The sequence below is a fragment of the Lepisosteus platostomus genome, chromosome 1 (genome assembly GCF_059453375.1).
Source record: "Lepisosteus platostomus isolate fLepPlt1 chromosome 1, fLepPlt1.hap1, whole genome shotgun sequence".
NCBI lineage: Eukaryota > Metazoa > Chordata > Actinopteri > Semionotiformes > Lepisosteidae > Lepisosteus > Lepisosteus platostomus.
In genome coordinates, this window is record NC_142611.1 from 81,073,541 (window position 1) to 81,086,529 (window position 12,989).

General features: G+C 50.5%; 1 protein-coding gene across 1 annotated transcript; it reads left to right on the top strand.

The window, feature by feature from the left end:
- The first annotated feature begins 3,561 nt into the window (after positions 1-3,561).
- On the top strand, positions 3,562-12,723 carry LOC148679034 (E3 ubiquitin/ISG15 ligase TRIM25-like). Its single transcript, XM_088638846.1, has 6 exons — positions 3,562-4,592; positions 6,289-6,384; positions 8,708-8,941; positions 9,535-9,557; positions 9,830-9,987; positions 10,308-12,723. Exons 1-6 carry the CDS (start codon positions 4,023-4,025, stop codon positions 10,847-10,849), a joined length of 1,623 nt encoding a protein of 540 aa, XP_088494972.1. The 5' UTR covers positions 3,562-4,022; the 3' UTR covers positions 10,850-12,723.
- The last annotated feature ends 266 nt before the right edge of the window (positions 12,724-12,989 follow it).

Sequence of the window (12,989 nt, forward strand, 5' to 3'; positions counted from 1 at the left end):
TGCTGGCCTTTTTTTTAACACTCTGTGTGCATTTTCGCTGATGCTCTGTTCTTTCCATTCTTTGAAGCTCTTCGGTTGTGCACGACCGCTGATCTCTGGCGGTGTCGAGCCCACCTGGAGCTGAATTTGCGTTCTTTATCTCCCTCTAGTGACAGGATTCGGGAAGTGCACCTCTGCTCATAGGGTTGCGCTTTAAGCCTTTAAGGCACAACTTTTTGTTTCTGGGTAAAAAATAAGAAGTGCTCATAAATCATAGGTATGCTTCCATTAATAGAAAAATAAGCAAATGCTTTCATTATTGATCAACAGTATTTATAGGCAGTGGGACTTGGAGTTCTCTCTGTGTCTATCTTGCATGCACTCGTATTGTATGTTCTGATGTTATTAGGTTGTGGAATATACCAGGTGTGCATATATTGTTCCAGTTTTAGAATTTTTTTTTTATCAACACCACAGAGAGTGTAACAGTAAGAAAAAAAACTGTGAGGCAGAGCTCTTGCTATGAAGTTGCCTCTTCCTCCTTTCCCTGGGACAGGAAGGTTAGTCTTTTCTGTGTCCCGGGAATCTCTGAAGCTGGCCCTGCTCCTTCATACTGCAGTGACCCAGCGACTCGAGAAGAGACTTACTCCAGAGCTCAGGTCTGGCACCGTGGGGGCGCTCTGCCACTCCAACACTGGGGTCTCCGGCACCTCTGGACAGAGGTGCAAGTCAGCACAGACCCCTCCTGTACTCACAGCACCCAGCTCTTGCCTGCTGCACAACCTCACTGCTCACTGCTCCAGCTGCACAGCCGGGCCCAAACACCAACTCGTCCACACAGTGTCTGTCCCCCAGGCCCTGGTGAGCACGAACAGACCAGGGGGACAGGGAGTTCCAATGCAGAGCAGATCAGACAGCACACATACAAAACTAATCTAACAAATCTAACTGCTTTGTCCAGTCCAGGAGCGTGGGGGAGCTGGAACCTATCTCAGCAAGCAGCTGGCACAAGGAAGGACACACCCTAGGCGGGACACCAGTCTATCACAGTGTAGACACACACACACACACACACACACACACACACACACACACACACACACACGCACGCACACAGCAGGGCAGTTTTCCCAGCAGCCAATTAATCTACCAGTGTGTCTTTGGACTGTGGGAGGAAACCATTACCTGTAAAGAGCTTTGAGGGGAGTGTCTAGAACAGTGTTATATAAGATAAGATTTATTGTCCCCTGAGGGAAAGTTTTTGTGGACACACAGCACTTCTGTACCTTTAAAAAAAAACATTGCACATTGCTCTAATGCACATGTATAACACATAACAACATAGAACATTTATAACACATTACAAAACATATTGCACACAAGTGGAATGTAATGGTCAAAAAATGTGTTTATCCTTGACATTTGCATTGACAGCTTTAACGTGGAACAAAGGAATGTTTGTATCTGTTTGACTGACATTTGGGAGCCTTAAAACGTTTGCCAGAAGGAAGAAGTTGATATTCAGAATTGAGGATGTGGGAGGGATCTGATATAATTTTTTCTGCCTGTTTGATGAGGGATTTTTCAAAGATTGTCTGCAGGGAGGGGTGCTGTTTCACTCCCATGACCTTCAAAGCTGTTTGGATGAGATGGGTAATTTGCAATTTTGATTGAACTGACAAATTACCAAACCACACCGTTATGCAATATCTAATAATGCTCTCGATTACAGTAAAGTAAAAGAGTAGCATTATTTCCTGTCGAACTCCAAACACTCTTAGACTTCACAAGAAATATAAGCGCTGCTGAATTTTGGAGCAAACACTCTCAACATGAGTAGTCCAGCACAGGTTACTGTCTATGTGTACTCCTAAGCACTTATATGAATCAACTTGGGTGATAGGTTTGTTGTGGATTACTACATGTGAGTGATCACCAACTGCTCTGGGATTGAAAACTATACCTTTTGTTTTATTAGCATTCAAAATTAGGCTATTGTTGTTGTCACACCATTGCACAAACTTTTGGATTTCTGACATGTACACAGATGAACTGCTTCCTCTATGCATTAAGCCAAGAACAGCTGTATCATCTGAGAATTTGAAAATGAAGTTGCTATGACTACTGCTTGTACAATCAGTTGTATAAAGTGTGAACAGAACTGGAGAGCGCAGAGTTGAAGTCAACAAACAACACCCGCACATAGGCATTGGGGTCCTCTAGGTGTTTAAGAACCAGATGCATAATGCTGTTCATTGCATAATCAGTGCCCCTCCTGTGTTTATACATAAACTGATATGGATCCAGTACAGTGTTAACTTCTGATTACAACATGGATACCATAATTCTCTCAAAACATTTCATAACAGATGTCAGTGCTACTGTAGTCATTATTATCAGAGAGACAAGGCTTTCTGGGTACTGGCACGATGATTGCTTTTTTCCACAGCGCTGGAACAGAGTGAGAGTCGCAGACTTCTGAAAGACAGGGCACCATGCTGGTGATAAATTCCTCCACGTAAGTTTTTAAAAGAGAGGCAGAGGTGCCATCGGGGCTTGTTGCCTTTTTCACACATACTGTATGTGCTTGAAAGATTGTGTGATCGTCTGTGGACTTACTACAAGCCTACCAGTACTACTGTCAGCGGTGATAGTATCTGATATACTATCACATGCACCAGAGCAGTCCTGTGTCTCAAAACTCAGATAAAAGTCATTCAGCTTGTTTGCTTTAGCCAGCTCATCCATTGTATGGAAGCTATTCTTTGAAGAATTCATGTTTGGGACTGTTTTCATTATTTGCCACAGTATATAAGTGTAAGGAATTATTATTGTAGCGAATTTGGGTTCGCACAGGAAAAAGAACCAAACAATGCACTAGTTTGTCACACAAACAGCTTTTATGAGCCTCCATCAACCAGCTATGGGCAACAGAGACAAACTCGAACTCAGGATTGATACATACACTAGGATGGTAATGGTAATAATAATAATAATAATAATAATAATAATAATAATAATAATAATAATAATAATTTCTTACACTTATATAGCGCTTTTGTGGACACTCCACTCAAAGCGCTTTACAGGTAATGGGGATCCCCTCCACCACCACCAGTGTGCAGCCCCACCTGGATGATGCGCCAGTACACTCCCCACACACCAGCTTTCAGTGGGGAGGAGAGCAGAGGGATGAAGCCAGTTCAGAGATGGAGTTTATTAGGAGGCCATGATTGGTAAGGGCCAATGGGAAATTTGACCAGGACGCTGGGGTTACACCCCTACTCTTTTCGAGAAATGCCCTGGGATTGCTAATGACTACAGAGAGTCAGGACCTCGGTTTTACATCTCATGCCTTTTTACAGTATAGTATCCCCGTGACTATACTGGGGCATTTGGACTCACGCAGACCGCAGGGTGAGCGCCCCCTGCTGGCCCCACTAACACCTCCTCCAGCAGCAGCCTTAGTGTTACCCAGTGGTTGTTCAATCTGCGCTCTCACGCACCATCCCCTGCCTACAACTCCCAGCCTGTCCTGCGGTGCATGCGCCGCCCGGGTGCGCCCCCTCTTCGTCACACTATTGACACATTATCCTCGCTACATTATTAAAGGCTGGTAAATATCAACAAACTTCAAAACTCGCAGAAAAGTACATCTCGTAGCGATTAAGCAATGTGTTTCGTAGCGATTACAGTGGTGTGCATAAATGGGTTTTAAAACAGATGAGAATGTACAGTTCAGTATTGTTTTATGGATTTTTTTCTTCAGCTGGAACAAAACGGGAATAAATACTGAATCAGGAAGAATTCAAACAAAGCAGATTGAAAAAAGACGGATTTAGTTGACTTAATGTGTGTTTTTAATTGGAAGGTTTAAACAAACCTTAGGCAGATGTTACATGAATGCATAAATGTATGCCGTTGTAAGTTTACATATCACTTTCTTTTTTTACATTTCCATTTAACTGTAACAACCCTCTCGCGTCACGCTGGGTCACGCATGCCCAGTCCAGCTGTCAGTCTCCCTGCGCAGAGCGCTGGACATGGCAGTGTCTGGCGGCGCCGACGTCATGGAAGAGGAGCTCACCTGCCCGATCTGCCTGGAGGTGTTTGCCGAGCCGCACATGCTGTGCTGTGGACACAACTTCTGCAGATCCTGCCTGGACGTCGTCCTGCGGAAACAGGAAGAGACGGGCGACTACAAGTGCCCGGAGTGCGCCTGGGCTTTCCAGGAGAAGCCCAGCCCGAAACGCAACTTCAAACTGGCCAGCATAGTGGAGAGGTACGAGGCGTCGCAACGGTCATCGGAGGAAGGACGGCCGGCCCTGAGCTGCGACTACTGCACCGGCGCGGCTGCCAAGACCTGTCTGAAGTGCGAGTCCAGCTTCTGCGCCGCCCACCTGCGGCCGCACCTGGAGAAACCGTCCCTGCGTCTCCACTGCCTGGTGGAGCCGTCCGGCCAGCTCGGGGGGCTCAAGTGCGCCGAGCACGACGACGTGTACAAGCTGTTCTGCTCGGACTGCGAGCGCTGCGTGTGCACGTTCTGCACCGTGGACAGCCCGCACCGCGGCCACGACATCAAGTCGTTTAAAGGCGCCCAGCAGGACCTCCGGGTGGGTGACGAGTTAACTGCGGCACCTCTCATGGGCGGCAGCAGGCCGACAATTAAGAGACGCCTGACAACTAAAAGAGCACATTCGTGGACGTTACCAGGGACAATAACATATTTTAATACTAAAGCAATGCGTTCTTAGGGGCTGGGGTGTCTTTTGCGTGGCGTTGATGGAGACGGGAGCTCGGGCTCTTTTAATCGAGAACTACGTCCGGTACAGCAGCAGCAGCAAAGGAAATAAGAGCAGAGGAAGTCATGTACAACACAGTAGGGTCATCTGGGTACAGGTGGGTGGGATAGCGCGGTAAATGGGTGAGGTCCTTCAGCCGGGCGCTCTTGGGCCGCAGCGCCAGGCGAGGGCGGCGCACTGGGATTCAGCTTCCAGGAAAGGGCATTCAGGTAGTAACGAGAAGAACACATCGTCGAAGACACGAGTTCAATTGCAATACTGAGCGTCTCGGAGGACTTTGATAGTTGATGCGGGTCTTGCGATTCTGATTCCCTCGGAGCCCTTGTTAAAGGCGCTCTTTTGATTAGTCGTCAAAGGTAATATATGGAAGCCCGTTTCCGCCAGGGAATTAAAAAAAAACGCGCTATGGTATCTCAGAATTCCGATTTAGTAACTCAGAATTGGGACTTAAAAACACAGATTTACGACTTTATATCTCGCAATTGCGACTTTTTATCTCAGATTTGCGACTCCGAAATAGCCCATATTTCATTGTCTGTCTTGTTATTGTAACGGTTCGGGTTCTAGGGCTTCTGCCCTCGCCGCTCACTGCATGGGCTCGAACCCGGGTCGGAATTCTGAGATACCATAGCGCGTTTTTTTTAACTCCCTGGCGGAAACGGGCTTTCATTCCCGGAATGAAAAAACAAGTTTTAGACCTACATCACTGAGAAAGCAGTGCATTTTTGGCCACAAAAGCTCGAAAAAAAGCTTGAAAGCACCCATGTGAGCCAGTCACTGTTCCGGCGGAGTTGACTGAGTGTTATTTTGGGATGGGAGCCATGAGTTGGGCTCCACTGTGTCATTGGACTCAGGACTGCAGAGTTCTCCTTTCACGCTGTCTGACTTCGTATCTCCTTGAAGCAGTACTATTCTGGGTCCTCTTTCTTCTTTCATTAGACTAATGCACAGATTAAGAAAGGGTTCAATTACAGTCTTTCGAAATGCTAAGGTGTCTTTGAATTGTTCTTAAAGATTAATTTGAGAACATTTCAATTACAAATTAACATTTAATTTAATCATTGGAATTTGCACAATTCTGCAATTCCAAACCCTGGGGGGCTATAGGGTCTTATGAATTCCAAATCTCGTTTACTTCATATTGTTAATTGCTGCAAATGAGAGGAGCCCAATTGGACCATCTTGCCCTTTTGGTAATTAGTAGCTAATTGATCTGAGAATCTCCTCCAGCTGTTTCTCAAGACAAACCGGGACATCAGCTTCAACAGCATGATTTGTCCCATACTCCAACCACTCTTTGGGTAAAGAAGTGATGTTCAACTAAGTCTTTGCAAATGCTATGGTGTCCCTAAATTGTGCTGTGAGTAATCATTGCAGTTGAAAATCGTTACTCTCCACTGTTGCGAAGAGTGTTGCTCCCTCTGCTCTTGTTCCATTCCCTAAAGTGAGTTTCTCTGTTCTGCCCCGGCGCGTGGCGGCGTGGCGGCTGGGCCTGGGGCTGTTGCAGGGCTGGCTGGAGGGCAGGAGGCAGGACCTGGGCCAGAGGCTGGCGCTGTGCCAGGGCCGCGCGGAGCAGCAGCTGCGCCAGGAGGAGCAGGTCAAGGTGGGTGGGTCTGTGCGCGGGCTGCGGTGCTCTGCAGGCAGGGAGGAAGAGGAGGGTGTCCATTCCTGGTGCTGGGGGCCCGGGGGGCCTACAGCGCTCCTGCAGGAGAACAGAAGAACGTTCCCAAACAAGAGGGGTCATCCGGCCCGTCTGGTCAGTCTAGGAGTAAGGGGTCACTGCCTGAAGCTGGGGTCTCACAGATGAGAACTCCTGGGAAGCAAGAGGCGCAAGGCAGGACAGAGCTCAGAGAGGACACCAGTCCATCACGGGGCAGGTGGACACGGGCACACTCACACCAGGGGCGGTTTTCCCACAGACCCGTTCACCTACCAGTATGCTTTTGGACTGTGGGAGGAAACCATAGCACCCAGGAGAAACCCCTGACAACACAAAGAGACCATGCAAACTCCACGCAGAGAGCACCCCAGGAATTGAATCATTGTATTTAGAGCCTCAAACTGTTAAATCAATTTTTATAGATACTGTATTGGCAAAGGAAACACCAAGAAAGATACTGTTTAGAATGCATCATTATGTTACCGTATTATCAGAAACTGTATGGTAAGGTAATACATCTTAATTATGCCCTTTTGATAAAACTGGGTTGGGATAAAGCTTGCTGTGAGTGATCGTGTTTTGGACTGACCTTGTCACTAAAGCCTGTCGCATTTATCACATTTGTCCCTGTTAAAGAGTAAGCCCCTACTCCTGATGTCCCTCCGCACTCATTGTATATGTGCTAATGTGCTTATAAAAGAAGAAGCAGATGTTACCTCTTCACTGATAAGAGAAAAAAACTTCCCAGGTTGGAGGGGAGAGCTGTTGATGTTTCCTGCAGCTCATGAGGCTCCACAGCCAAAATGTCCTGGGAGTCCAGCGTGTGTCTGGTGTGTCTCCAGACTGACATTGCGTGTGTCTGACCCAGCGTGTGTCTGGTGTGTCTCCAGACTGACATTGCGTGTGTCCAGACTGACCCGGCATGTGTCTGGTGTGTGACCCGGCGTGTGTCTGGCGTGTCTCCAGACTGACCCGGCGTGTGTCTGGCGTGTCTCCAGACTGACCCGGCGTGTGACTGGTGTGTCTCCAGAGTGACCCGGCGTGTGTCTGGTGTGTCTCCAGACTGACCCGGCTTGTGTCTGACCCGGCGTGTGTCTGGCGTGTCTCCAGACTGACCCGGCGTGTGTCTGGCGTGTCTCCAGACTGACCCGGCGTGTGTCTGGTGTGTCTCCAGACTGACCCGGCGTGTGTCTGACCCGGCGTGTGTCTGGCGTGTCTCCAGACTGACCCGGCGTGTGTCTGGCGTGTCTCCAGACTGACCCGGCGTGTGTCTGGTGTGTCTGACCCGGCGTGTGTCTGGCGTGTCTCCAGAGTGACCCGGCGTGTGTCTGGCGTGTCTCCAGACTGACCCGGCGTGTGTCTGACCCGGCGTGTGTCTGGCGTGTCTCCAGACTGACCCGGCGTGTGTCTGGCGTGTCTCCAGAGTGACCCGGCGTGTGTCTGGTGTGTCTGACCCGGCGTGTGTCTGGCGTGTCTCCAGACTGACCCGGCGTGTGTCTGGCGTGTCTCCAGACTGACCCGGCGTGTGACTGGTGTGTCTCCAGACTGACCCGGCGTGTGTCTGACCCGGCGTGTGTCAGGCGTGTCTCCAGACTGACCCGGCGTGTGTCTGGCGTGTCTCCAGACTGACCCGGCGTGTGTCTGGTGTGTCTGACCCGGCGTGTGTCTGGCGTGTCTCCAGAGTGACCCGGCGTGTGTCTGGCGTGTCTCCAGACTGACCCGGCGTGTGTCTGACCCGGCGTGTGTCAGGCGTGTCTCCAGACTGACCCGGCGTGTGTCTGGCGTGTCTCCAGACTGACCCGGCGTGTGTCTGGCGTGTCTCCAGACTGACCCGGCGTGTGTCTGGTGTGTCTGACCCGGCGTGTGTCTGGCGTGTCTCCAGAGTGACCCGGCGTGTGTCTGGCGTGTCTCCAGAGTGACCCGGTGTGTGTCTGGCGTGTCTCCAGAGTGACCCGGCGTGTGTCTGGCGTGTCTCCAGACTGACCCGGCGTGTGTCTGACCCGGCGTGTGTCTGGCGTGTCTCCAGACTGACCCGGCGTGTGTCTGGCGTGTCTCCAGACTGACCCGGCATGTGTCTGGCGTGTCTCCAGACTGACCCGGCGTGTGTTTGGCGTGTCTCCAGACTGACCCGGCGTGTGTCTGACCCGGCGTGTGTCTGGCGTGTCTCCAGACTGACCCGGCGTGTGTCTGGCGTGTCTCCAGACTGACCCGGCGTGTGTCTGGCGTGTCTCCAGACTGACCCGGCGTGTGTTTGGCGTGTCTCCAGAGTGACCTGGAGGGGCTCCGGCAGCGCGGGCGGCGGGCCTGCGAGGGGCTTCAGCAGGCCGTGCAGGAGTTCCTGGCCCAGCTGGAGAGCTGTGTGGAGCAGGAGGAGCAGGAGGCCGTGGCGGAGCTGCAGAGGAGCGTCGCTCAGACACAGGGGCAGAGGGACATCCTAACAGAGCTGCACACCAGCATGGAGGAGCTGCTGTCCGAGAGAGACCCCTTCCACTGCATCCAGGTGAGCAGGGCAGAAGAAGGAGAGAGCGAGGGATCTGAAATGGGTTCAAATTAAAACCCTAACACCTCTACAAGCTGTAGAAAACAGAAAACCCAGCTCAGTTTGCTACCTGGTGTGTATCATTTCCACACAGGCCTCCCTGGACAGTGCTCAGGCTTAGAGGAGTAAGAACATAAAACACAAGAAAGGTTCCAAGCAAGACGAGGCCATTCTGTCCAGCTAGCTCATTTGGTTATTAGTAGTTTATTCATCCAAGAATCTCATCCATCGTTTTTTTTAAAGAAACTGGGATATCAGCTTCAGGCTGGCTAGCTTGTTCCATTCACCCGCTGCCCTTTGGGTAAAGAAGTGCATTTTCTTTTGGATTTTAAATGTACTCCCACATACTTTCCATTTGTGTCCTGTAATTCAGTGTTGACGAATTACTGTATCATGACGAACTTTGGCCTGTTTTTCTTAAGATTTGTCTGCTGTCCAGGCAGCTTGTTAAAATTTCCAGATGTCAACTTTACAGTGGTTTTGAACAAAACGCAACAAAGGTGACAATTTCTCGGCTCTAAGGAACTGACTCTGTTCTTGTTGTCTTTCTCTAGGGCTTCCTCTCTGTCAAAAACAGGTATGTGACCAAATATCACAGCCCCCGAGTGAAAGCATTCCCTGTTCTCGGCTCCTGCACAGTAATTCTTTATAAAATTGCATTTGAGCCATCAAGTAACTCTTGCATATGAAAATATTGTACTTACTGTGTGTGTGTGTGCTGTCGCTGTTGGTGAAGAGTTCTGAGCTGCAGCACTGCTGTGGCAGTGAGGCGCTGCAGGGTGACGTGTGGCGACCGTGCCCACAGTGTGGGCGCTTCGCGGGTGACGGGGGCTCTGTCGTGCCTGCCAGGGTGGAGGCAGTCCTGCAGGAGGAGGAGTGGGGCCCCAGGGCCGCGCACCAGAGCAGGACGGACCCCCTGCAGCGCTGCCAGCAGCACCTGGAGGCCTTCACGGAGAAGAGCCAGGAGCTGCTCCGCGTCCTGCAAGGGCTCAAGCTCAGGAGACGAGGTACCTGCTTGCCTGGCCCTGCTGCTGCCCGCCAGCTCGGGGCCCATCGGCCACGGGCTTAACATGTTTACATCAGGAACACGAGCCAAGAAAACATATAAACCCCTTTACATACATCTAGAATACAGTATATTCAATAGACATCATATATCAGTGAGTAAATGCAATTTTAAGCTTTGTTGGGGGTGGCGCTCTTTATGAATTAAAGCCTTCTCAGAAGGGAGCACCTAAGAGGAAGTGTTCAGTAAGAGAGGAGTACAGGAAGGCGGCTCTCAGCTGCGTCACTCCTGCGTCAGTTGACGGTGCCTGTCCCCTGCCAGCGCACCTGGCCGTGACCTTCGACCCAAACACGGCCTCCCGGAACCTGGTTGTGTCCGCCGACTGCTTGACGGTGACGGGCACCAAGGAGAGGCAGCCGCACCCGGACCACCCGCTGCGCTTCGACCACCACCCGCAGGTGCTGTGCGCCCAGGGCGTCCCCTCGGGCAGCCTGTGCTGGGAGGTGCAGGTGGAGAAGGCGGGGAACTGGGCGGTGGGAGTGGCCTACCAGGGTCTCCCGAGGAAGGGCTGGGACAACGACTGCCTGCTGGGGTACAACGCCGACTCCTGGTGCCTGTACAGCCTGTTCGACGGCCTGAAGGCGTGGCACAACAACCGGCAGGCCGCCCCGCGGCTCGCCGGCCACGTCCAGCGCGTGCGGGTGCTGCTGGACTGCGACGAGGGGACCCTGTCCTTCTACAGCGCGCGGCCCCAGCCGGCCCTCCTGCACACCTACACCGCCAGGTTCTCCCAGGTGCTGTGCCCCGCCTTCTGGGTCGGCCCCGGCACCAGGCTGACCCTGCACAAGGTGACCGAGCCCTGAGCCTCCGGTACCAGAGACGCTGAAGCACTTCTGATTGTGCCATAGAAGAGCAAGCTGGTTTCTTATAATAATCATAATTCCTCACGCTTGTAGAGCGCTTTTCTGGACACCCCACTCAAAGCGCTTCACAGGTAATGGGGATCCCCTCCACCCCCACCAGTGTGCAGCCCCATCAGTCCTCTCCCCACACACCAGCTCTCAGTGGGGAGGAGAGCAGAGAGATGAAGCCAGTTCAGAGACGGGGATTATTAGGAGGCCATGACTGGTAAAGGCCAGGGGGACATTTGACCAGGACACCAGGGTAACACCCCTACTGTTTTTTTAGAAACGCCATATTTACAGTATAGTAAATGCCCCATCACTATACTAGAGCATTAGAACCCACACAGACTGCAGGGTGAGCGCCCCCTACTGGCCCTTCTAATACCTTTTCTAGCAGCAACCTTAGTTTTACCCAGGAGTCTCCCTCCCAGGTGAGGCTCACCCCTGGGCCGCCAGCTGTGAGTTGCAGGGTGATATGGCCGCCGGCTCCTTCAAGCACCCCGAGTGTTGTAGCCCTGAAGGGCTCCCTGGTGTGGCCCTGAAGCTCAGGGCAGGATGCTGCTGTTTGAGAGGAGGGAGAGTGATGCTCTTGGAGTGTGAAGCTGTGCGTTGTGGACTTCTCAGTGTCAACATGTCCGGCAGCACAGTTATCTTTACATCTGTGTGCTTGACTTCATCCCAGGCAGGATTATCTATAAAAGTATATATCTAATTCATTTGGTCTAGTAACAAAACTTGTATTATTTGGTAAAAATGCTATTTTTTGAATGTAGACAGCAGCATCCATGTTGGATGTTTTTCCAGCTGGTCCAGGTGCTTCTCAGGCAGTCCAGAGGGTGTGCAGACAGGAAGCCCCTGAGTTCCTGAATGAATGAGTTCCTGAGGTCAATTAATAATAATAATTCCTCACGCTTATATAGCGCTTTTCTGGACACTCCACTCAAAGCGCTTTACAGGTAATGGGGACTCCCCTCCACCACCACCAGTGTGCAGCCCCACCTGGATGCCAATTAGCCACTGGTAGTGAAAGAGCTGGATCCTGCACCCCTGCTGTAGTCACCTGCCCTGAGCTACAGCAGTCTCACAGCAGCTCCTCAGAAGGATTCCTTCAACAGCCCTGTTTCCCAGGATCCTGTCCTATTTCCCAAGACTTCCCTATCAAACTGAATAAACTGAATTTCACGCTTCATTATTCTGAATCATGATCTAGCAAAAGTTTCTTTCTGTCATTTCATTGGAGAGTGAAAAGCAGTAATTTGTTCCAAAGGTGAAAGCAGCACTAATCTTTTTCTCAACTTCAGTAAAATACACTCTGATGTGTGTGAAAACATTTTGTATTTAGTTTTACGTTCACACCCATTAGGATTGTTTAATGCTTCACTGCGCTATGGTATGTTTCATAGCGTCTTCTAAAGGAGCATCAGGGATGTACCTTGTGAGGAACTGACTTTTTGAGTGCGGTATTATTAGTGAGAGCACTACGGTAATGTTGAAACATCCAGGTAAAAAAAAAGTTTTGTCTTAGCAGAAATAGGGTTGAATATCATAATATGTATTTTTAGTATTAAACATTTGTAAATCACTGAATGTAAAGAATAAGAATAACATTGTCAGAAACGTAAAATACTGCACAAGCTTTGAGTGTTGTTGTCAGTGTATCTGAGATACGCTGCTGTAAATCTTGGTTTGTATAAGTGCCTTTGATACCAGGGCTTGAACTCCTGCAGTGACAAAGTGAGGAGTCTTTCTTTACAGTGTTTGTACTGCAGGTGGTGCCCTGTCCCTTGTGTTCCTATTAATTAATTTATAAATAAAGCTGTATTTTTAATAAATGTCAGTCTTCTGATGCACTCTCTTAGGATGTACAGTATGTACTGTCACAGACATACTATAAGAATGTATGGGGGATGAGTGGTGGCCCTGTGGCTCAGGCTCTGCGCCTGTGACTGGAAGGTTGCTGGTTCGTATCCCGGGCCGGCAGAGGAATCCTACTCTTTTGGGCCCCTGAGCAAGGCCCTTCACCCCAGCTTCTCCAGGGGCGCCGTATAAATGGCTGACCCTGCGCTCTGACCCCCAGCTTCCCTCCCTGTCTGTGTGT

What these genes read in the sequence shown, in the direction of transcription:
- LOC148679034 (XM_088638846.1), top strand. Translation starts at nt 4,023, where the DNA reads ATGGCAGTGTCTGGCGGCGCCGACGTCATGGAAGAGGAGCTCACCTGC. An exon ending in GCCAGGAGGAGCAGGTCAAG is followed by an intron (nt 6,385 to 8,707) that starts GTGGGTGGGTCT and finishes GCGTGTCTCCAG; the next exon opens with AGTGACCTGGAGGGGCTCCG. An exon ending in TTCCTCTCTGTCAAAAACAG is followed by an intron (nt 9,558 to 9,829) that starts GTATGTGACCAA and finishes CGTGCCTGCCAG; the next exon opens with GGTGGAGGCAGTCCTGCAGG.